At 56.2% G+C, this 24,725-nt stretch overlaps 1 protein-coding gene across 2 annotated transcripts in view; it reads left to right on the top strand.

Moving 5' to 3' along the window:
• Window positions 1-10,852: 10,852 nt before the first annotated feature.
• Window positions 10,853-24,725, top strand: part of LOC111153538 (spleen associated tyrosine kinase) — a 39,517-nt gene continuing 25,644 nt past the window's right edge. For both annotated transcript variants that reach the window (XM_022512604.1, XM_022512603.1), the window contains exons 1-5: window positions 10,853-11,312; window positions 12,888-13,048; window positions 21,297-21,435; window positions 23,815-23,896; window positions 24,237-24,286. In XM_022512604.1, coding sequence (XP_022368312.1) covers window positions 10,899-11,312; window positions 12,888-13,048; window positions 21,297-21,435; window positions 23,815-23,896; window positions 24,237-24,286 — 846 coding nt within the window. In that variant the 5' untranslated portion in view covers window positions 10,853-10,898. The remainder of the gene's footprint in view (window positions 11,313-12,887; window positions 13,049-21,296; window positions 21,436-23,814; window positions 23,897-24,236; window positions 24,287-24,725) is intronic.

Genomic DNA, 24,725 nt, shown 5'->3' with positions numbered 1-24,725 from the left:
TCAAATAAATAAATAAAATCTAAAAAAAAAGAAAATTTAGGTTTTAAATGTATATTGTAAACTCCAGGGAAACTACTAAAAATTTTTTAAAGTTATGCTGTAAAGATCTACAATGGAATGCTTGTAGTAAAACCAGAGAAAAGCAGAAAAGCAAAATGTAGTAAAATGCTTGAGTAAAACCAGAGAAAGCAGAAAAAGAAGAGAACAAAGAGACAAAGAACAAATGCAATGAAAAAAAAGTTACAAATGTATTAAATATCAATCCAACTAAATAATCACTTTCTTTTTTTTTTTAAGATTTTACTTATTCATTTGACAGAGAGAGAGAGATAGAGCTGCAGGCAGAGAGCAGGGGTGGGGGAGGGGAAGCAGGCTCCCCGCTGAGCAGAGAGCCCGACTCGGGGCTCGATCCCAGGACTCTGAGACCATGACCTGAGCTGAAGGCAGAGGCTTAACCCACTGAGCCACCCAGGCGCCCCAAATAATCACTTTCAAAGCAGATGGTCTAACTATCCCAGTTAAAGTACAGTGTTTATAGGAGTGGACCAAAAACACGACCCAAACCTATGTTGTCTACAAAAAACCTATCTCAGATGTAAAGACACCTACAGATTAATACAGGAATGGAGTAAGATATCCCCACCAATCAAAATAAAAATGGAATAGGTACATTAATTTTAGCTAAAACAGACAAGAAAAATAGAAGACTATCAGGGATAAAGAAGAGTGTTACATGACAGCAAAGGGAGCAGTTATCCAAGGACAGTCTTCCACATGTACATGCATGACAGCATCAAAATACACAAAGCAAACACTGATGGAACTGAAAGGAGAATGGGCAAACCCACTATTGCAACTGGAGATCTCCCATCACCTCCTGTCAGTAATTGATGGACCAAGTAGATAGGGAATTAATAGGGTCACGATGACCAGAGCAGCACCATCAATCCCGCTGGTCTGCTTGACGCTCATAAACTGTTCGATCCAACAACGGAAAAGTACACATTCTTCTCAAACTCACGTAGAACGCTCATCAAGACAGAGCACGTTCTTGGAAAACGTATATACACGTACTTACATGAATAAAAAATAACAAATTATGTTCTCAGAATACAAGGGAATTAACCAGGAAATCAGTAACAGAAGGATAGCTGTAAATTCCCCCCAAATTTTTAAATTAAACAACTGACTTCTAAATGCACTGTAGGTCAAAGAAGTGTAAAGAGAACTGTAAAAGTATTTTGGACAGAATAAAAATACAACATAAAATTTATAGGATTTAGCAAAAATTGTGCTTAAAAGGAAATTTATGGAGTTAAGTGCAAATATTAGATAAAAGGGATATTTATAAAATCCATAACCTGTGCTCCACCTTAGAAAACTGCAAACTAAAAGAGCAGAAAAAGCCTAAAGCAAGAAGAAAAGAAATAATTAAAATGAGAGCAGAAATCCTTGAAATTAAAAACAGGGAAACAATAGAGAAGAGACAAATTACCGGTATCAGAAGTAGGAGACATCAGTACTGATACCATAGACATCAAAAAAACAGTGACCAGATAGTGTGGAAGATTCTGTCCTCACAAATGTGATGGCAAACGTGAACCAGACTAGTTCCTGAAAGACACAAACCACCTGGACTCACAGAAGGAAAAAGAGCCTGAGTAGCCTTGTCTCTTCAGTTGAAGTCAACAATTTAATAACCGCCTCCCTGCCGGGGTCGGGGGAGGTCCATGCTCAAATGGTTTTACTGACGAATTGTGTCATACATTGAAGGAGGAAGTTATACCAATTTTCAATAATTTTCTCTTACAGAAAATAGGGGCAGAGGGATGGAGACATGAGTGCGCCCTCATGTTCAGGTTCATGTAGACCCAGATGGAGAGAGAGAGAGACTTCAGGTGGTGCACACACAGCTGAAGGGTGCTTGTATGTACACTTCTCCGTCGTCTGAGGGGGTCTAGAGGCAGCGGCATTCTGGTAGCCGCGGACACACCTTGTGCTCAGATCTTGGTCTCTAATACCACCGCCCATCACAAGGAGTAGGGAAACGAGAGCGTGCAGGAGTGGACCGAGACGCATACTTGAGACACCCTCGGTATCTTCAGTGCAGTGCTCCCAAAACACGACACAAACCACAATGACAGGGCCATTGGCCCAGGGCACAGGAACAGCTGGAGGGGATCCCAGTGGCCACACAAGGACTGTCAGAGCAACAGAGTAAAGTAATATTTCATTAAAACATGATGCATGAATTAAATAACCTTGAATCCATACTTAGATAAAATATAACTGAACACATAAATAAGAGGGGAGGATAGCCCCATCTACTCTGCAGAAGAATTCCAGACAATTTATGTAGATCCTCTGTGCTCCAGGGGCCGGGACACTCCTCCCCTCTCCTGATGTATGGACAGCACAGAGTTTCTTCCTTCCAAACGGGGCGGGACAGGAAGAGGAGGGGATGGGGGAGATCACCTTCACAGTGGAGAAACCCGACAAATGCCAGCTCGGCCCGTGTTGAAGAGGAAACCTAACGGTGATAAGTCACGTCGATAGCGCACACCCTTGATCTGACGTGAGGTGGGTGGCACTTTCCCTGGGGGGTCTTTCTCCCCAAAACACATAACTTCAGTCTAACCATGGGAAAAACATCAGACAACCCAGCTGAGGGACCTTCTACAAATGGCCTGAGCAGTCTTCCTCAAAACCGTCGAGGCTGTGCAGGACAAGGAAAGTCTGAGGACTAGTCACAGCCAGCAGGTGCCTAAGGAGGTGTGAGAGCTCAGTACCGTGCGGTACCTGGGCTGGGGTCCGGGGACATAAAAAGAAGGCATTAGGTAAAAAACTAAGGAAATCCAGAGAAAGTAATAAATGAGGGGCTTTAGTTAACAATAATAGGTCACTGTTGGTTCACTAGTTGTGAGGGACGTACCATGTCCTGTAGGATGTTAAGAACAGGGAAACTGGGCATGGGGTGTATGGACATTCTGTATTATCTTTGCGATTTTTCTGAAAATCTAAGTATATCCTAAAATGTTAAGTTCATTTACAAACCAAAAGAGAAAGAGATAGATCGATACCATCTCTGCCCTCCTGGAGACAAGCGTTTGTCAAATACACTCATTTAAGTAAAGATATATTAAAATTAAGTCAGAACTGTGGTCAGTGGTGCGAAGGAAGGAGCAGGGTACCTTGAGGGGCCCTCGCTGCTCTGGAAGCACCCAGGGATGCCGTAGTCGGAGAGCCTGCGGCGGGTGATGGGGCGGACAGCAAGCCACCCTAAGATCAGAGGGTGGAAGTCCCATTAGCAGAGAAGCGGTGTGACCAGGCTTTGTTGGAAGGGTGGGCGTGTTTGGAAGGCGGAAGCTAAGATGGGTAGGACTGGAGACCCAGCAGCACAGAGAAGAGAGCTTCCTAAGAGGACATAGACTTCGTCTTGAACAGCCACACAGATGACATTGTGGGTGCAAGTCCTCAGACCTGAGTCAGGGAAATCACAGATGGCCGGACCCCACCCCCACGGTTTCTGATTCTGCAAGCCACATGGGGCCTAGACGTTTCCACTCGCATTTCTTGAAAGCTCTGCGTGATGCTGTTGTTGCTGGCCTCAGGGTCGCACATGGCCAGTCTCTGCTGCGCGGGGCCAAGGAGGGAGCTCTGAGTTTGGCCAGAAAGGCCTGCACTTGCATGAGGATGTGCGGGCCGAGGGACCTGTTACCACACCCCCGAGGGCCTCTGAAGGCTGTAGCTAAGGAAGGGCTGGCCTCCACACTGCTTGTCCCATGACCGCCTGTGTGTCCTTTGGGAGTTAACTGATGTCCTGGGCTCAATGCCAGGCCTGATGAACCTGAGTACCACCACCTTTAGGGATGCAGGCAAGTCAGCTGATGCCCTGGAGCCAGCTCCTGGGAGCTTCCCTCTGTCATCCTGTCATCCGGGTCACCATCCACTGTCGCTCTCACGGTGCTCACCAGCCAGGCGGGCCCTGAAGGTGCACCTGTCCTCCCAGCGGCTCGGTTTATCATCCATAAGGTGGTGTGGTTCTTGCACAGACCTGTCTCTTCTGTGGGCCCGGGATGCAGGATGCCGTCCGTTACTTCCCCGAACACATCCTTGCAAGTCTCCTGGACGCATCGAAGTAGACCTTCCACCAGAGTTCTGGAAGCTTCAGTGCGTGGAGAGGGTGTCTCTCCGTGTTGTGCCTCCTGTGATGTTTCCGTGTGGAGGCTGGCCTCTCCTAGTTCTCCCAAGTGTGGGAGACAGCACTGCCCAGAGTGTGAGCGCCACAAAAATTTTGGTAGACCCAGCTTAGCACGTAGACATCAAGACCGTGTCTGCTCAGCCTCACCAGCCCCTGCCAGGAGCTGCTATCCTGATGAGATTCTCTAGGATTTCTCTCCTACTTAATATAGTTTTATAAGGGAATTTGATACTTATAATGTTTAGTTTTTTTTAATATATATAAAATATCCATGAAGTTTTTGGCAGACGCAGCTCGGCACTTAGGTCCCTGGGACTCGGGGACACGCTCACGGGGCCGAGTCTGTCCCAGCGGGTCCGTGTCCTTGGGGTTGACTGTATCTGAAGGCGCCGCTGAAGGGAGCCCGCGGCCAGGGCGATTGGCACTTCTGCTTTCCGGCTGGTTTCGTGCCGAGGCTGGAGGCGGGGGCCCACTTCCCTAATTGCAGACACTGTGCAGCCGCAGGAAGGACTCCAGCTTGTGGGGGCTTGTCTTCTGCTCTGTGTCGCTTCGCTCTTCTCCCTTGGAGAGCTTCTCTCCATCTTTGTGGGATTTTCCACCTCGCACACGCCCTCGCTGTCCCGGGCTCCTGATTCCAGACCTGTGTTTGGATCCAGGAAAGGAAGGTAGGTCGAGCGTGTGGACACAGGCACATCCAGAAGCCTGGCCTCCCGCTTTCCACTCTGCTGCGGGGTCTGCAGGAAGGGGCTGCACTTGGGTTTCAGCAAGTCCAGGCCTGTGCCATTTTCCTGCCGCAGCCTGCGCTCTCCTGCCCAGCACACGTGAGCACCATTCCAGTCCTTTCCTGTGGTCGTCATGTGGCCAAACCACCCTTCTTCCCGTCATATAACTTTGGCCACCTACTCAAGCACGGGGCATGCTTGTGTCACGGGCTTATGACATCCACGAGCACCATCCTCAGCTTCCGTCGTGTGATGCCGTCGTGAGTCCCCCACAAAGGCGCTTGCACGGACGAGGAGACAGTGCGGGGTAGTGACTTTTAACTTACACGGAGCATCACTTGCTGGCGATGTCTCAGCCCACATGAGCGTGTCCCTATGGGTTTAAATCAGGTGGTTTGGCTTCTCCCGCGAGCACTGGCCAGCTGTGGTTTGTGTAAATGAGGTGCAGGGATGGGGACCCCAAAAATAGTATCTAGAAGCTGAAAACCTCAGCCAGGCCTCTCTGGATGGCACAGGAGGAGCCCAGTCTTTGTGGGGTGACCAGTTCTTCCCTGGAGTGTCACCTAGAGCAGGATCAAGGAAACAAGGCTGTTTTGTGGCCGGTCCTGCTTCCCTGCACAGTTCGTCCCGTGAAGAGGCCAGAGAGAAGCACCGGTCATGTTCAGTGTGTTATCGTTTGTTATGTCATTGTCTTCATTTCTCCTGCTTTTGGGACACCGTGGCTGGGTGTCTGGGACCCTACTGGCAGCAGACCCATCCCCTCCAGGACAGCAGGACAGGGACGTGACCCGGTGACGTCTTGGATGTCATCTTGTGCTCACGGAGTCTCCGCTAAGCCAAGCTCACGTCGCAAGCACGTCCTCGCGCCTCAGTCCCGCCGGGGCTGTGCACGTTCGTGTGCGCCGGGACCCCTGGGAGAGGCCATGCAGTTGCAGCCCTGTGTCCCCAGTCCTATCTCGGCCCACCTGCCACCTTCTTCCCCACCGGCCCCTGGGGGAGGACGCGGCCTGCTCATCTCTCTGCTCACCCCACGTGGAGGATGAAATGCCGGTTCGTCGCCAAGGCTCTCCACAGAGAAGCTGTTTGCAATCCAGACTCACCCTCTCTGTGCGAGTCCTGAGCTGGGGCGGGTCCCCCCGGGCCCCACCTCCTGGGGCCGAGTCTGGGCCGGGCCTGAGGGCCGCACTTGACAGGCTTAGGGTGTAAGTGAGCCGGGGCTCCTGGCGAGAAGCAGGACCAGCAGCCGCTTTGCCAGTCCCCCCGGGAGGCAGGAGTGGTGTAGACAGCAGAGGCCCTGGGGTTCGAAGCCCTGGGGTAAACGCTGGGCCCCTGCAGCGGACCCCTCCCCTGAGCCTCTTCTGCTGTTCTTTTCCCGGAGGAAAGACACTCACTCTCCTTCCCACACAGCATCGAGAAAAATCACTTGCACATAGTAGCTGCTCAGCGAATGTGAAGAATCATGACTGATTGCTGTTTTCATGTTAACTTCGCTTACGATGGGCTGGTCACTTATTTGTAAGCAAATATGTTGAGAGCAAACATTTATGTTGACATCAAAGCTTAGTATCTGTGATCTGTGCTGATACGCAAGGGAGAGAGATCAGGCAGGTATGAAGCAGAATTCCGTGGAGTCTGAAAATCCAGACGCTGCCCAAGAGGCGTCTGTCTGTCCTCGGTGCGCTGTCTGGGCCTGTGAGTTCTGGAAGCATCGGACGAACTCAGGTCTGAAGGTTCAGTGATATGTTCAAGCATTGAAACTTCTCCTCTACTTCTAAGTGTTAGTAAAAAAAAAAAAAAAAATCACTTTCTCTGGCCTTAGATTTACTGTTTGTTTCTGAAACATGTGTCTCCATCTTCTGAGAAGCTGTGCTTTCCCCCAAATGCAGAAGGGGGGACGCTAGGTAGAGATGGGGTTGTACAATCTTCCCCGGGGTGCTGGGTCCTCAGCGGTGTGGCCTTCCGGTGGCCTCGGGGAGGCTGGGGACAGCACCGGGTGGGGGGATGGTCTCCCGGAGGACAACCCCGTATCACTCAGGAAGCTGGTGGACACAGGGCTGGCTCAGGCCAGGCGCTGGGGGTCCTGGGTCTCCGTGGGCGGCCCAGCATCTGTGTCCATGTGTTACCTCCCAAGCAGCGGATCCCCTACGGGAGACAGTGCCTGCCATCCTCTGCAAAGTGGCCCAGGGTGGTCATCTGAGTGTGGGGGCTGCTTGGGGCAGGCCCCCTGCACCTGCCCTGACCTGGTCACTGTAACCAGTCAGCCGGCCCCTGACCAGCCCAGGAAGCCTTATTGCCCCTGTAGACTGGGCTCTTTCCTCTTATGAAAATGAGTAAAACCCACAGACGAGGCGGTTCCTTTCACAGCAGTCCCACACGGACTTCTCTCAGCTTCGAGCTGCGGAGGGAATTCCCACGCGAATTTTAATCAGGGCTGCTTTGCATCGATGTGGCTGTGTGGCTCCAAGGGTCCTAAGCCAAGGTATCTTTAGTTCCCCTCGGTGGCAGGGCTCTGGCAGAAAGCGTACCCAGATTTTGCCCAGAGTCCCGTTCATTTCTGCCACCATCACCTCGGTCTGTATTCTGTGGGGAGGCTCTGGGGCCCAGTGACACAGTGTCAGTCCCCTTAGCCTGTTGAGCGCGGACGGAGAGGTCCTCTGCAGGAAGTGAAGGGGCCGCACCTGCAGGAACCACGCTTCACGGCTCTTAAGAAAAGCAGACGTCTCCAAGCACCGGTCACGGCCTCTGACAACGGGGACAGGCAGGGCTTAAGCAAAAACGGAAGTACGAAGACACAGCCTGCCCCCTTCACGGCTGAGGTTAAAGCACTGAAACAGACAAGGATTTCGGGAATGAGAATAACACTGTCGAGAACGTGTCTTACCCCAAGGCAGGGTCATGCATCTCCAGCCATGAGGGAGGGTCTTTGCCTAGGAGAGGGAACCACGTCGGGTGGTCCACCCCCTTATCCACAGATGTCACGATTATGAAGTCACCTTCTCGCCAAAATGCTTCTGCAGCCCACAGCCAGCGCTCATCTGGTCTGCATGGTCAGCTGTGGACGTGCGCAGAGCAGCGAAGCGGTCGTCTGCTCCCACGCCCGTTCCTGGCCAGCCGGGGCCCGGGGGCTGCATTTGGCCTCCTTGTCCCGTCCGGGCTCACACTGCAAACAGGTGTCCTCTCCAGGGTCTACTTACTGCCGTGTTTTTTATACTTCTTTGTGCTTTTGGCTGGTGACAATGTTGAGAACGTCCCCAGGTTTAGTGCCAGCCAGCCGTGGTGGGGGGCCCGGTTCCCTCCATGGGCCTCTGCTCACTTCCGACCCTCCCCACCCTTTGCTCACAGTGACGGCGATGACGAATGTCACCGGGGGTATTTGCGCATCTAATCTAGTGATGAATTGTCCTTCCACTTTAATGCGGTGGAAGGAACATGTCAGATTTGCGGGCAGCCTGGGCCGTGAGCACAGCGGTTTCCGATCAGGCAGCTGGGGGTTGTTGCCCCCAGGGGAATTTGAAAACATCTGCAGATGGTTTGTGTTGTCCCAGTGGGGGTTTGGGGGTGCTGCTGACAGTAGTCGGTGGGGGCCGACTGGTCGTGGACAAGACAGCCCCCGTGATAGAAGGATCCAGCCCAAACGTTGGGAAACCCTGAGCCAGGGTAATGTCGGGTGATGAGGGGGGCGGCGACAGAAGGAGGGTGAGCCTCAGTGTTTCCATGCACAGCGAGGGCGGGGACATGCTGTGGCCACCGTGGGAAAGGCAGCATTCATTAGCTAGAAGCCCAATGTGAATACCGGGGTGCTGAGACCACTCACGGTCACGACTGGGGACACCAAGGGCAGACCCAGGAGTGGCCTGTGCCCCTGCTCGTTTAGGTCCCCGCCGTGGTGGCACTGAAGCTGGCCACACTTTGGAGAGGGTCTTGGATGAAATGGAACCGTGTGGGCAAAGTGCCCAGGATGGGGAATGCTCTAAAAATAGTGTGACAGGGACAGGGAGGGGGCTCGCCGACATCGCCTGCCTGCCCAGTAGGGAGTGGGCCATGAGGAGGGCGGGAGGTAGGGAGAACTGGGTAAGACGCATCTACGTGTGCGAGAGGCGGTGGTTTCCTCCAGGGTGACATCAGGGCAGATGGTGAGAAGCCATGGCTTTGGGATGTACTTGGATGAAAACTCATGAGAGATCCCGGGAGAACTCCTGGTCCAGTCTCCCGCACGGAGCTCAGATGCCCCCAGGAGCGGGCATGCCGTCGGCTGACTCCAGAGGTTAGTGAGCTGTGACAGGGAGGGGTGTGCAAACCCTGGGGTCTCATCCTTCCCAAGTTAGGACAGAGGGAGGCACCTGTGGGCACGTGACATTGATGTGCCTGTTGGACAGCCAGGTGGGAACCCCAGGTGAGCAGCGTTTCAGTCAGGAGCTCGGTGGGCATGGCAGGGTGTGGGGTCGGCGAGCATTGCCAGTGGCGGGGAGGGGCATGTGCAGGGAGAGGATGAGGTGGGAGCCCCAGCCCCAGCCCCGGCTTGCAGAGTAAGTGAAGGAAGGAGCCACGGAAGAAGAGAGACTGACCCACTGAGGCAGGGCCGCTGGGATCCGTCCAGCGCTCCCAAAGGTCAAGCCAGATAAGGTGGGCAGGGGCTGACCTTGGGTTTGGCCACCTGGTGACGGCAAGAGCGTAGGCAGAGATCGCCGGTGGGAGAGCCGAGGGACGGAGCGGGGTTTCGGCAGCTACGGAGCACAGGTGGGTAAGGTGCCCACGGGCCACAGCCCGTCTCTCTGCAGCGCCCTGACAAGGGCACGTTGACCTATGTGCGCGGCATCAGCTTCTGAAAACAGAACCTCTCTCTGGATGCGTTATTTTGAAATACGCTTCTATTAATCAGCCGGTGTTTGTGGCCACCTGCCACGTGCCAGGAACCGTTCCGGGCACCCAGATGGGGCAGTGGGTGCTGGCATCTCCGTGTTGGTCCTGAAGGCGGCACGCGGGTGGGGGTCCGAGGCGGGAATCGCACTCTCGGGAGGTCCCCGTGTGGGAAGGGACTGTGGTCTGTGGCGATGAGCTTGGTGGGGGGTGCGGGGGCGTGAAACAGAGTGAGAGATGCTGCCCCAGGTGTCACAAAACATGATTCCGCGTCCTAAAACGGTTTTCTGCTGTGAGCTGCCCTTCGGACCTGGGTCGTAAGAAGGCCCCGGAGGAGGCAGGGAGGCCGCCTGTCTGGAGGAGCTCACCCCGCGCCGTCCCGCAGCCCCAGCCCCCTGGAAAGCTGGCTGCGCACGCGTGTGCTGGCGGAGGTATGGGGCGTGGGTCCGCTCTGTGCGGTCCAGGGGACCCCTCTGTTTCTCAGTTTGGAGCTTTTGAATAAAGTGGTTTCAGGCGTGGAGAAAAGTCACGGGAAATGTTCAAATAGGCCAAACTCAGGCAGCCAGTTCTCCCCGTGGGTGTTAAACCCAGTGCGAGCAACAGACTTTCCCCGGGTCGGAGGAGAAGGCAGATCTGGCCTGAAGGCAAGTCACAGGCGGGGGCAGGGTGGGGCTGTGTCCACGGGCAGGTGGACGGAGGTGCACAGAGGGGACAGCACTGCCCTGGGTTCCTGGGTCAGGGCAGGAGCGGCCCAGACGGAGGCCCCACAGCCCGGGGCTCACCATGGTGAGCCAGCGCTGGTGTCCGGAAAGCAGGGGAGGATGGCGTGTGGCGATGAGCCGGGGGCACCCAGCAGAAGGCCCTGGCTGGGTGCTGGAGGGAGCACGACCCGGGCCTCACAGACAGTGTTCACGCCCCAAACTAAATGGCCGCGCCTGAGCCCTGCCTGTCCTTGCCGGAGGCTCCCCGCCAGTCGGGCGGACCTGGTCCGGCTTTCCGAGGGTCAGCGGTTCAGCCCCTGAGCTTGCTGCCCGCGGCCTGACCCACGTCCCATCTTCTCTCTCCCTGCCAGGAAGACCCCCGCTGTGCGCCGTGGGCGCTGACGGGGAGGCGCCGGCATGGCGGGGAGCGCGGCCGACAGTGCCAACCACCTGCCCTTCTTCTTCGGCAACATCACCCGGGAGGAGGCTGAGGACTACCTGGTCCAGGGCGGCATGAGCGACGGGCTGTACCTGCTGCGGCAGAGCCGGAACTACCTGGGCGGCTTCGCGCTGTCGGTGGCGCACGGCAGGAAGGCGCACCACTACACCATCGAGCGCGAGATGAACGGCACCTACGCCATCGCGGGCGGCAGGACGCACGGCAGCCCGGCCGAGCTCTGCCACTACCACTCGCAGGAGTCCGACGGCCTGGTCTGCCTCCTCACCAAGCCCTTCCCCCGTCCGCCCGGGGTGCAGCCCAAGACAGGCCCCTTCGAGGACCTGAAGGAGAGCCTCATCCGCGAGTACGTGAAGCAGACCTGGAACCTGCAGGTGCGTCCCGGCCCCGGCGGTGGCCGGCTCCCTGGGGGGTCCCGTGGGGAGGGCGCCCCGGCTGCCCGGCCCTCACGGGCCCCGGACAGGCCACCCGGGAGTCAGCAGGGGGTTGCCCTGTCCAAGCGGTTGGGTTCCTGATTCTGTACCTTCCTAAGTGTCTCAGGCAGAACGTTCGGGGTGAGCACACGGGGCTGCAGCGGCCCCTCATTGGCTGCCTGGCATTCCCCAGAGCGCCCTGTCCTGCCCCAGGCCTGTGCCTAGTGATGGTCCCTCAGTACCGCTCGGAACTTGCTCTGCCTGTTGTTCCCAGCCGCTGGGAAGGAAGACTCCCAGCTAGTCGGGTTGGCCACAGGGACATGTGCGTGTTTAATGAGTATGCAGTGACACGCCATCCACAAAGGCCCCAGGGCGGGGCGGGGGGGACAGCTCAGCTCCCGCCACACTCTTCCCAGCCCCCAATGTCTGGAGCTAGCGGGCTGGCTGAGGGTCTCCCGCTCAGATCTGGGTGTCTGTACATCTCTCTTGCGTTTCCCGGGTTCTCGCACCACGGGTGGCAGTGGCCTCTGACGCCCACGGACGTGTGACAGGACAGGGTTTTGGGGGACTCTACACGGTGACTGCTTTCCCTCCTCAAATGGGATCTCCATGGATCCGGCCTCACAGACGGAGAGCAGCACCCTGGTCAGCACTGGTCGTTAGCTGCGCAAGCTACGCCTTAGACCATCTTCTTACATTTTTGAGTCCAATCAGACGTGTGGAGCTATACTTTACATACAGTAAAACTAAGCTTTTTAGGCCTACAGTGCTGTGATTTTTGACCAACACAGAGCACCCCGTAGGTCCCACTAAAACCAAGATGAGCAGCCCCTACCCCAGCCCCCAAAAGCCTCCACCTGCGTTCTGTCCCTACAGTGCTGCCTTTTCCAGAACGTCGTATGTGAAGGGACCCACACGTCCCCTCATTTGGATTCATTATATTTTTATTTTTACTTTTTCTTGTCCATCTTTACACCGTCCAATAACCCAGTGTGGGGTCCTCATTTACAGCTGCGGAGAATACCACTGTGTCTCCCACTAAGCGAGCCCGGGAAGGGAACTCAGCCAGCTGCCAGCCTCCTCCCGATTTTGTTTTCCACGTTGTCACAGCTCATGTCCTCCGCGCCCTGTGGCCACATTTACACGTACAGGCAAGAGCGTGTGAGCGCTGGGAGGTGGCCTCGGTGGGCAGCTGGGAAAACCGTGTCTCCTTCGTGGCCGGCACCCGGGGGCTGCTGAGTCGGGTTCTGATCCAAATCTGTCAGGTCGGTGCAGGGCCGTGATCCACAGGGGGCAGGAGGCTGGTCTCAGGACCTGGGGGGTCGTGCCAGTTTCTGAAGCCCCGGCCAGCTTCAAGAGGCTTCTGGAACCTGCACTGGTAGTTCTCTACTGGATGGTACTAGATCACGTGTACGGATCTTACGGCTTTATTTTTGATGAATGAATTAGCAGCCAGGACTTGGGACAGATGAGAAAGGGTTCCTGCGTCTTGTTCTCATTCGTGTGTTGTCCCTCTCTGCGCCCTCCTCGTGGCAGGGCCAGGCTCTGGAGCAGGCCATCATCAGCCAGAAGCCGCAGCTGGAGAAGCTGATCGCCACCACAGCCCACGAGAAGATGCCTTGGTTCCATGGGAAGATCTCAAGGGTTGAGTCTGAGCAGATCGTCATGATAGGATCCAAGACAAACGGAAAGTTTTTGTAAGTATGGGGTCTCTCCCCCTCACCTGCCACGGCCGGGCCCGCTCAGAGGGACAGGGCAACTCCGCTTCCCCGTCACTGGAGCTTCATGAGCCCACATGCCCGTGGGCCCGCCGTGAAGACATTTCCAAAGCCATCCCTTGTCATTCAGCCTGTGTCTTGCCCAGTCCAACCCCAAAGCCAGCCCTCTTTTCAGGTACTGAGGGACATAACCTTTAAAGAAATGTTATCCTGCCATGTGTTTTGCTTTTTGTGGCAAAGACGAATGCGCAGTGGTCCCTGTAGCTGTCAACACTGCGGCCTGTTCACTCACAGCCCCCCAGATGTCGGGCTTTAACTTCTCTTGTGTCCCTGGGAATCAAGCGCCAGGAGGACAGAGAACAAAACGTGCTGAGTGTTGGAGCGGTTTCCTGTGATGGGATCCCATGCGGGTGTGTGGGCGTCAGCCTTACAAACTCAGAAATGAAGCGTGGGTTCCGTTCTGCTCATTGTCACCCGATGTCCAATGGACCTCAGTCCTCGAGATCCTGGGGATGCCCGCCCCCTCGGGGCAGGTCCGTGGCCACGGATGGCACGGGCTATCTCGGGCGGGTGTGGGCCGTATCCCCCGGAGCTGTGGCACAGCTGACACCCCAGTGTGGCTGGCAGGGGGCGCGGGTCTCCTTTCGTCCCTGCTCAGTGACGCTCCGGAACAGAGTAGCCAGGTTGGCCCATGTTGGGAGCCGAGGTGGGGATTTAAAGGGCACAGCGTCAGCCTCCAACAGAAATCCCGTGGCGGGGACAGTTTTCCTCGTGGGGCACCTGTCTGCTCGTCTGCCCCTGAGGTTCAGACTTTTACTGTCTTCCTAGGACTAATTCCCAACACAAATGTCATGGGACCGTGCACGCAGCATCTTGGTGCATGAAGTCAGCCCCGAGTGGTCTATTCCAAAGAGTGATCGAGGCCTCTTGCCTTCTTGATGGTTCAGACACCTGCTCCCGGGGCTCCTCTGTGTCTTCTGGGGTCCCTGGCCCGCGCTCCATTGAGGAGGAAGGCAGGATTTGGGGTGGGGACGGCCGTGTGGGTTTCTCAGTCTGCACTGCTGGTTTCCTACACTGGTCTGGTCCCAGCCCTTCTAGGACATGGTCTGGCGGCAGTCAGCGCCTGCCGCGTGCTCACCACCCCCGATCCCCTCTGCACTGCCTCTCACAGGGACAGTTGTTCCCGGCATGACCCTGTCTGAGACCTGTCAAGGCCAGAGGCCAGCCTGTCCTCCCCAAGCCCCCCAGAGCCCCTGGTAGAATGATAAGAACCAAGGAGGCTCTCCGATCCAGAAAAGAGCCTCATCTGTGTGGCTCCGAATGCTGGGCATCATGGACTCGATTTGAGATAATCCGATGTGTGTCAGTGTGCTGGCATCATGTCCAGTGCTCTGCAGGTGCTTAAAAAATACAGATCTTCCTTGACATGCGATGGGGTTGTGTCGCAACAAACCCTTAGTAGGTGGGAAATATCACAAGTCAAAGATGTATGTCATGCCCCTGCACCCCCAGACAGACGCTCATGGCCCTGCGCTCTGGGACAGACAGCACGGCTGAGCCCAGCCCCCCAAATGCACTCAGAGCCCCTCACTTGGGCGTACGGTCGGGCTAAATCATCGCTGCGAAGCCCGTCTGAGAGTCAGGTGTTACCCGTCTCACCTGTCATGAAACGTTGCGTGGGAAGTGACGCAACGGTCCGTTATCTGATCCCCGGATGGTGTGGCTGCTGGGGGCTGCGGCCGCCCTGCCCGGCGTCACGGCGGGGACCGCACTACGCACATCGCCCGCCCGGGAGAAGGTCCACGTTCCAACCCGAAGTACAGCTTCTACGGAACACGTAGCACTTTCTCTTCACGGCTGTGAAGTTGGAAAATCACAAGACGAATCGAATCGAATCATGAATTGGGGACTCCGTGTGCAAGCTGGTTTGGGGTCCTGGAACCCAGGGGACACCATTGGGCAACGTTGGAGGCTTGGCCGTTTCCACGTAGAGAACGACGTGGAAGGTCAAATGGGGACGTTGCACGCTTTCATTCTGGAGCCTCTGGTTTGCATTTACGGTTCAGTGTGGCAAGACCCCTCTCTGGGGAGAGCACACGCCCCTGCCACCACGGAGGACACGGGAGGGAGGTCGGCCTGTCTCGAAATGTGTGAGGCCTGCGTGAGGCTGTGAATCGTCACCTGTACGGCTCAAGATGCAGGACGTAAATCCAGAAACCCCCAGCCACCAGGGTTGTGTCGGGGGGATGCCGGCCGACTCTGGCCCACTCTCCTCTCCTCATGGATAAGGGTGTGAAGTCCACATGTGGAGGCAGAAGCCTAGGGCGAGAAGGGACCTTAGGGCTCGTGGGTGTAAACCCTGGACTTTCTAAGGGGGACTCAGGCATAAGGGAGCTTGCTCACAGTGGTGAGGGAACTAGGAGATGAGAGCCTGGACCCAGGGTCCTGAGGGGTCTGGACCGAGACCAGTGTGGTGGCCTGCCCTCCCGCAGCTCCCCACGCCGGGCATGGCGCCAGGGCGTGTCCTTGGGAAGTGTCAGCATTCCCCTGTCTGTCTCCCGTCCACACAGCCTGCCGGGACCACACAGCAGCAATTTGGAAGAGGCAGGTATCCGGGTCTGCATACTATGCTGGAAGAATGAAGGGTGCGGGCGTGAAGGGTCTTCACCGCAGACATGGACGGTGTGGGCCGACAGACCCTCGGGGGGCCGTCTTCTGCGGTGTTCCTAGAGACGATTATTCCCCACCTGCTGTCACGGGCTGGATGTTCGTGTCCTCCCCAAATTCATACGGTAAACCCTAGCCGGTGTAGCCGTGTTTGGATGGGGGCCTCTGAGGGTGGGCGGGGTCAGAGGAGGTCGTGAGGGCGACGTGATGGGTTAGTGGGAACAGGAGGCTGGAGGCGTCCGTGTGCAGGCACCAGGGCTGGCCCTGTGAGCGCACAGCCAGACGGTGGCACCGACCGCCCGGGAAACGGGCTCTCACCGGACTTGGAATCCACCGCACCTTGATCTGGGACTTCTGGCCTCCACAGCCGTGAGGAAGAGATGTCAGCACTGAAGCTGGTATTTTGACTAAAACACCTGTGCATGTCTGGGGTCTGGCCAGCCACACGTGAGGACAGGGACACGCCCGTACACCCCCAGCCAGGGTCCTGCAGATAGAGGTCAGAGCTCTGCCTTCTTGGCCACCCCAGGGACCAGGGCTCTGCTGGGGGGCAGCCGCTTGGCTCTCTGAAGCCCCCCACAGTGACACGGTGTGCCGCCTTGAGAAATTAGTTCAGGTGGAGCTGAAAAGTGAATTTCTTAGAAAAGGTAAGCAACTTATTTTCCAAAAGTTATGTATCTCCCTCCCGAGGAAGGACCCAGGATTGGTGGGCTCCAAAACACATAGTTTGGAGATCATTTTTAAAATAACGCAAAGTTAGGGGCAAAGTGTATTTTTCAGGATAAGAAAAGAATTGCAACATACTATACTTTTTTAAAGCTGGGAAATAAGGTAACAGACATACAACATTCAGAAAGCAGTGGTGTGATCTTTGACCTAACTGCCCGAGCCTTCCCAACAGTACCTTTTATTTTCTCTATTTTTCAACTGTAACGCTTGACCACCTCTTCCACGGACAGTAACGTGGTGATATTATTTCCTACGTATGGAGAAAAGAAAACCTGGTCCTCCCTCTGGGTTCAGCACTCAGCAGTAGTGACGCACGCATGTTTCCAGACTCCTTGCCGGCGTGGGGAAGTCGGAGGGCGAGAGCGCAGTGTTCTCCGCTTGAGATCAGGTGTCTCTCGCGAGACCAAACTCACGTTATTTCTTGGTTCTTCTTTACCACTCGCTTTTCCCCTGCTCCAGCTTCAACTCCCTTTTTTTAATATACTTAAATTCCAAAAGCGAAGTGTGGGTTTAGAAAAGCCCTTCCCGTTGCTCACTGATGTGTGAGATGACGTGGGGCTGGCCCGAGCCCTTTGTGCCACGATGAAGGCCATCAGCGCCGTCACTGGTCAGAGGATGCCATGTTATCGGACGTGTGTGGTTCTGGGGGCCCAGGTCAGGCTGAGGCACAGCCCGTCTGAAGTGAGAGTTTGAGGTGCTTGTGGCTGATGTCAGTATGAGCTCATTGATCTGCCCGAGGCCCCTGTGAGGCTAGACGAGGGCGCGTGTAGCCCAGCTCCACTTCATGAACCAGATCAGAGAGACGAAGGCCTCGGGTGGAGACCCGTGTTCTGTGCTGATCACGCTTTGTAACGGGGCCCAGAAGGTGTTTTCTTTTCTCTTTCATGGATCTGTAGGGACCCTACATCACATTCCCTCCCGGCCCTCCAGCTCTGCTCCCCAGAAGCCATCATTCTACAGACTGTTGGCCGAGGACTGGCCCAAGGCCCCACGCAGGGCAATGTCCACCCTGGACAGGAAGGGCAGGCCCATGGGAGCCCTCCAGGTCTATCCGTACAGCACACCCCAGCCACAGTGACCGTCCCTTGCCATCCCAGCCCTCTTTCTGCTCTGGCCAGCCAGGTTCTGTGGCGCCATGGAAACAACACATGGGACCGTGAGAACAGCGGGGTGGCGGGCCTGTGCCCTGCTCTTGTGTTCTGTCTGCAGCAGACCTAGCCCAGTGTCCCAGGACCTGGGAGGAGGGTGGGGGCCATGAGAGTGCCTCTGCCACTCAGGTCCTCCCATCCCCGCCAGGGCCTGGGCCACACCAGTGCACAGTATCTCTGACCTAGGAGGCCAGGGGAGGAGGGCAGACAAGGGGTTCAGGTCCTCTAGGCTGGGAATGGCAGGACGGATGCTCCCCCACCACACAGGCCAAGGGCTTCAGCATCTGTGCGGTGCAAGGCCATGAGCCCAAGACCTCGGCCCACGGTGGCCGGTGGCTGCCCTCTGACCCTGCAGAGCCGCTGTGCCTTGCAGTGCCTAGGCCCAGCCATAGTCCAAAGCACGGGAATCCCACCCTCCACGAGAGCAAAACGCACTGGCTGTGAGCTTGCGGCTTCCAAGAGCCTCACGGAGAAGAACTACGGGAGGGCTTCTGTGAGCGTTCCCGAGGCTGGCTGAGCCTGGGGGCAGGAAGAAGACTGCATCTTCCCCCCGCTGGGGGTCTGTGTGGTGGCGTGCCGGGGCCAGGGAGCACTCAGAGGGGTAGGAGGGGGCCGGGAGGAGGCCACCTCGGCTTCCAGAGCTGTATTCCTAGTGCACTGGATTAAAAATAGCCCCCCTCCCCCAGAGCCACCTGAAGCCAGCAGACCCTTCCCCGTGGCTGGCTGTTCATGTCACCAGGGCTCTTGGTCTTGGCCACCTACAGAGGCTGGGCCTGTGGCTTTCCCTTCTCTGCCCTCGTTTCCTGCTAGCTGCTCGGAGGCTGGGAGGCAGCAGGCCTGCTGGTCCCGGAGCACGCCCCCAGGAGCTGGGGCAGCTGCCCGGCTGGAGCCCCAGGAGAGAGGGGCTCCCCTCCGGGACCCGAGCCCCAGGGGCGGGGGAGAGCCGACGGAGGGGTGCACTTTTGCTGACGTCACTTGTCTGGAAGCCAGACACACTGTCTTTCCGCCTCGCACCAGATTCTCTTTATCCCATCCTTGTCGTGAAATCTAACACGTGCGAAGGAGGGCAGCAGCCGCGGGGTGGGGACAGCAAGCCCCCCCCCCCCCCGCCGCAGGACGCCCGCCCCACTCACACCCCAGGACACCACTTCCTGGATGCTCATGTCCGGCGGACCCTTTGGGTGTTTTTCTTCTGTTTTGGTTTTATCACCCAGGACCTAGGTGCTCCTCTCTAAACAAACCATTTGCTTTCGCCTGCTCAGGACCCTGCGCGTCTGGAATCGTGGCCTGTGTTCTGTCGCTGCTGTCTGTCCGTCCTGGTTCTGTGTCGCTGCTGTCTGTCCGTCCTGGTTCTGTGCTGTTCCGTCACACCCGTGTCCCAGCATCTATGATCCACAGGCCGTGAGCGTGGCTGCTCTGTGCGGGTTTCCGGCAGTCACAGATAAAGCTGCTGGTAAACACGCCAGCACTTTCTGGGTGCACAGGGCGTAAGCGTGTGTGTCTTACAACAGACGCAGAAACAGATGTAGACAGAGTGTGGATTTCTGCCTCACCAGGATCGAAGCGGTGTGCTCTCCCCAGAGAATCCCAGACGGTCTCCTGAAATGGTCCGACTCACACTCTCGGCCCAGCGCAGAGGGACCCGTCGCCCTGCCACCCGACAGCACTAGCGGCCTTTTGAATTCTTGCTGGTGTGGAGGGTGTTTCCACTGTGGTCTTACTTGGCCCTTTCTCAGCTTTCTGAAGAGCTCATGGCATGAGCTCGCAGGGCCACCTGCAGTCCTTGGTCTTAGTTTTAACGAGAAAAGGTCCATGGGGGCTAACGCAAGGTAGAGTCGGGGGGAGGTTTTGACAGGAATTCAGAAAACCTGAGTTTGGATCCCTTTTCCTTGTTTCCAGGACCATGAGGTCAAAGAGGGGAAAGGCTGTAAATCATGGAGAATGACCTTTTGGAACAGCCCATGGATAGCATTGTCCTAACATCAAAATTCTCAATGCTCAGTCTTCGTTTTGTGTAGTTCTCGTATCTCCGAACTACGGCTTGTGGGCATTACCGATGCTTATGAGATAAACAAAATACGAGTAGTTCCACGTTCTGCATTATAAGACAGCTTCCTATCCGATAAGCCGAATTCCCCTCCCCTATGAAAATAGGTTTTACCTTTCCTGGGTGGTGGTTTTTTATTTTGATGGCGAGCAGCAGGCCTTAATAGGCGGTTGGACTGTGAAGACGGGTTCACACCTGGGGTGCTAGTGGCTTGGGTTGGGAGGAGGGAGCTGTTTGCAAGCCGTGGATGGTTTCAGAAGCGGCCATGCCGCAGAGGGTCTGGGCGTGTCAATCCACCAGCACCAGCTGCGGGAGCAGTGGGCTGTACAAGGAACCCACCCATCGTGCATGGCCAAGCGTGACCCCACAAGAACTTTATTCTTATTTTTAAAGATTTTACTTATTTGTCAGAGAGAGAGCACGCGCACGCACACAAGCAGGGGGAGCAGCAGGCAGAGGGAGAAGGAGGCTCCCCGCTGAGCAGGGAGCCTGATGCGGGGCTCGATCCCAGGATCATGACCTGAGCCGAAGGCAGAGGCTTCACCCACTGAGCCTCTGAGGTGCCCAGGAAATTTATTCTTAAAACAGTTCCAGTCCCACAGGACCCAGCTCAGCCCTCAGTGTCAGGCGGCCTTTGGAGAAGAATCCACAGGCAGGGACAGCATGAACACATCTCGGGGGTGTGACCTCTTGCCACAAGGAGGACGCATCAGAAATCCCCCAAACATGGAAATTCCATGCAGCTTGGCACTTCTGAACGCTCTCCAAAATGCGGTGCATCGGGGCACATGCTAAACATCTGGGCATCTCCGTTTCCTTGGGGCCAGAAAGGCTTTCGGGAAGCCTCCTGCCTCACCAGCTCCCAGAGCTCCTGATTCTGAGGGCTTGAGTTGCTACAGGGGAGAGCTGGGGGAGATATAAGGAGCTGCACCGGGGGAGGGGCTTGTGGCCAGGTCTTGCTTTGCAGTCCCCACTGCATGGATCTGCCCCCCCCCCGCAAATCCCACAGGCCCACTCCTCCCCATGGGGCAGCAGGCAAGCACTTGGCTCGCTATTGGTCTCTGAAGTCCTATTCACAGGGCAGAGGGTGGAGAGCCCGCGGGTGCAGGGAAGCAGAGCCTGGGGGGCAGCACGGCCCAGGGCAACCCTGTCCTCCAGGCAACGGGACAGTGTAAGTGGATGCAGTCGGGCCCTGGGGAGCAGGGCTGTGGTCTCTGGTCCACCTGTGGTCCGGAATTCCCTGAGTAAAGTGCTTCCCAAACACCCCCACACCACACCCTGGCAGCCGGTGGAGCGGCAGTGGCTGGGACTATGACCTCGGGGAAGAGAGGTGAGTGCAGAGACTGTCTGTGTGCTGTGGGTCCCCTGTGCTGGTGGCCTGACCATGCAGCCTCTCCGGGTGAGCTGAGCCCGGGCTCCCCCGCTGTCCACCCAGGGGTCCCCCCCGGGCCGTGGCTGTGGCCCACCCGCCACACAGCATTTCCTGGTCATGAGCTGCCAGGGTCACCAAGCTGCTGGGGTCATCGAGCTGCCAGTTGGGCCTGTTGGGACGCAGGGGCCGAGCCCCAGAGCCCAGGTCAGGAAGGCCACTGCTGCCCGCGGGGGTGTGAGCGTGATGCGTGGTGTCCTCTCGCAGGATCAGGGACAGGAACGACAACGGGTCATACGCCCTGTGTGTGCTGCATGAGGGGAAAGTGCTTCACTACCGGATCGACAAGGACAAGACGGGCAAGCTCTCCATCCCCGACGGGAAGAAGTTCGACACACTCTGGCAGGTAGGGGCCGTCGCGTGGAAGAGAAAGCCCACCCAGGACCCTGTCTGACGCCCCCCGGCAGGGACCCTTTCAGCCCTCAGGTGCCCTGAAGCCAGCCCCAGGCGGGGACATGGACAGGGCGGGACGGCAGGGGGCCGAGGTTCCAGAAGGTCTGGGGCCACTCAGCTGTCCGCACCCCGGAGGTGTCTGGGGACAGTGGCACTGGCAGGTGCACAGACGGCCCTGCAGGGGGGACGGGGAGCACTTCTGTCTGCCTTCCCAACTGAGCACCAAGGGTCCGGTGCCTCGGCCACCGCGGAAGGAATCCCCGCGAAATTAAGGCGGCATAGAAAGGGGGTCGGCACTCGCTGCCCATGCTCAGGGTGTTTCCAGCTCTGGTCTGAAAAGGGTTTATTCTTGATCCCACTGTCAGGAAAGCCCCCCAAGTGGCACCTAATCTGGGAGGCACGTAGGCAGGGAACAAATGCTGTCACACTCCCTCGCGGGCTGAGGTGGGCACACGCCGCTCACCTTCACGTGCGTCACAGCCACATGTGGCCGTGGCCGGGGCTGTGTGTTTGCACCCTCTCAGCCAAGCCCCTTTAAACAGCTGGGCCCAGCAGGGCCGGTTTCCCGTTCCCCATAGCTGCGCTCGGTGGAATGCGTGATCTGGAGGAGTCCGTGAACCCCGAGCCCAGCCTGGCCCCTGCCTGTTTTTGTGTAGTTCTTCAAGAAGTGTTTTTTTTTTTTCCCCCACTTTGAAGAGTCCTTTAAAAAAAAAAAAAAAAAAAGCAAAGGATTGTTCTGCAGGATGTGTAAGCCTGAAATATTGCCATCTAGCCCCTTCTAGAATAAGTTTGCTCACCCCTGCCCGAGAGAGAATCCTGACAGGGATGCCCACCTCCGGGCACCCTCGTCCAGCACGTTGTCAGGAACCACCAGATATTGGAGTGACACTGGAGAGCTGGGCGGGATGCCTCCCTGCCTTAGGCACCCCGGCCCCCCAACCTCCCTGCCTTAGGCACCCCGGTCCCCCAACCTCCCTGCCTTAGGCACCCCGGCCCCCCAACCTCCCTGCCTTAGGCACCCCGGTCCCCCCACCTCCCTGCCTTAGGCACCCCGGTCCCCCAACCTCCCTGCCTTAGGCACCCCGGTCCCCCAACCTCCCTGCCTTAGGCACCCCGGTCCCCAGCTGAGAGCAGCTCTTGCATTCACCAGACCAGGCGGAGCTCCTGCATCTTGCATCAAGTGTGTTAGGGCTCGTCACAAGGCAGTGTCTGGTTAGCAGGTCGATCTCACCACAATAAAACACAACTTAGAAGACAATGGCTGCTGGAAGGATAAAACAGATTCATTCAGGGGCGCCTGCTGGCTCAGTATGTAGAGCACATGACTTTGATCTCAGGCTCTACTTGCCGTTCATTAATTTTCTAATGGGCCAATTAGACGCCATGAGTCACAATTTTCTGGGAGCCATTAGCCAAGGATGGCCGCATTCTGTCCACAGGCCTCCTTTCCCCACTTGCCCATGTCCCAGCTCTGCTGTCTTCTCCCCAGAAGTCTTGGGGTCAATGACTTGGTCCCTCCAAAGCCGTTTCCCACAACCCTCATAGAGCAGTAATTGATAATAATAGCATATTGTGATTCCTTGACCTGCCCCTCCTTCAAGAGAGGAAGTGCCTCATGGGTAGGAAATGTGTCTTGTTCACCTTACTTTGCCTTCAGTCCTGTCTTGGGGCCCAGGCTGTTTGTTGAATGACTATATGAAGGAATAAGTGTTGACATGCTGATGTTTTTATGTTTTTATAATGTTTTTATATGTATTTATATATATATATAATGTATTTATGTATGTATATATGTATATATAATATGTATATATAATATACATATATATGTATATGTATATATATGTATATATATGTATACGTATATATATACATATGTATATATATGTATATATAGTATATATATATGTATATGTATATATATAACACATATATATGTATATATAATATAATATATATATAATGTATTTATATTTATAAATGTTTTTATAACATTATATAGGTGTAAGAAAAACAAACAAATAAATGGAACTTGGTACCAAAAACGGAAGGGAAGTGGGGGTGGATGGAGGGAGGGGTGGATGGAGGGAGGGGTGGATCGAGGGTGCCTCAGTCCAGAGGGACGGTGGGGTGTGGGCTCCTCTCCAGGATGTGAGTGTTCTGAGGGGGAGGCATGAGGACGGACCAGGACGACCTCCCGAGGAAGCACATTTTGCTGTCCAGGGCTGTCCTCAAGTCGCGTTTCAGGGATGCAAGGGGCGTCGGCTGTTCCAGGAAGGATTTCCCCATGTCCTGCCTCTGGTGTTTATGGCTCTGTCCTCCTCCCTTTCAGCTGGTGGAGCATTACTCTTACAAACCCGATGGACTGCTGAGAGTTCTCACAGTTCCGTGCCAGAAGATCGGCGGGCAGACAGGTGGGTCCCTGACCGGGAGCCTCAGTCCCTACGATCTCGACGGCGACCAGGCTGGCTTCACAGTCGGCCTGTCCCCGATCACGGTGGGGACAGGGCTGCTTCTTCCCGGTTGATGACAGATGAGGTCGGGTCACTCCAGTGAATCACACGTAGCTGATAGCTTTCGCTGGAGAAAGCGGGTTGGTCCTACTTCGCGGGTGAGGACTCCGAGTGAAGGAGGAGACACTGCCTCTGGGCCAGGCTGGCGGACGGTCAGGCCGAGTGCCCTCCCCCCGGGGGGAGGAGAGAGCCGCTGGGTGTCGGGGACGTAGCCGTAACTGCCCATGCTCTTTCCACCCAGGGAACATCAACTTCGGAGCCCGCGCGCCCCTCCCGGGAGCCAATCCTGCCGTAAGTTACGAGAGCAGGGCCCGCGGGGGAGCTGCGGGACGCTAGCGCCAGGAGAGGCGTGGGTTAGCCTGTGGGATTAGCCGCGACTGTTCCTGCCACACTTGATAACCTGGGGCTGGGGACGTCAGCCGGACTTGGCTGACTTCCAGTTCTGGGCCGGCCAGGTTCATTTCTTCGTAGGTTAGACCGGGACGCCCGTGTTAAATCGGAAATATGCCTCCTGGCGCCTTTGGGAAATGAGGGGCAGGATGCAGGAGACCGTGCACACGGTCTGCCGCCCAAGATGTCTCACTGAGCTTGTCCGCCCGGCTCTTTTGGTGAGATCATCGTTAGCAGAGCCTCGACCTTTCCTGAGAGCTGGTCTGGTGGTAGCTTAGTGGGGGCTTGGGTGGGGACCGGATGTTCAGCAGCATCATCTGAGAGAAGCCTCTAGAAAGGC

Source organism: Enhydra lutris, unplaced genomic scaffold, assembly GCF_002288905.1.
Source record: "Enhydra lutris kenyoni isolate GAN:26980312 unplaced genomic scaffold, ASM228890v2 scaffoldscaffold33, whole genome shotgun sequence".
Lineage (NCBI taxonomy): Eukaryota > Metazoa > Chordata > Mammalia > Carnivora > Mustelidae > Enhydra > Enhydra lutris.
This window is presented reverse-complemented; position numbering and strand designations above follow the sequence as displayed.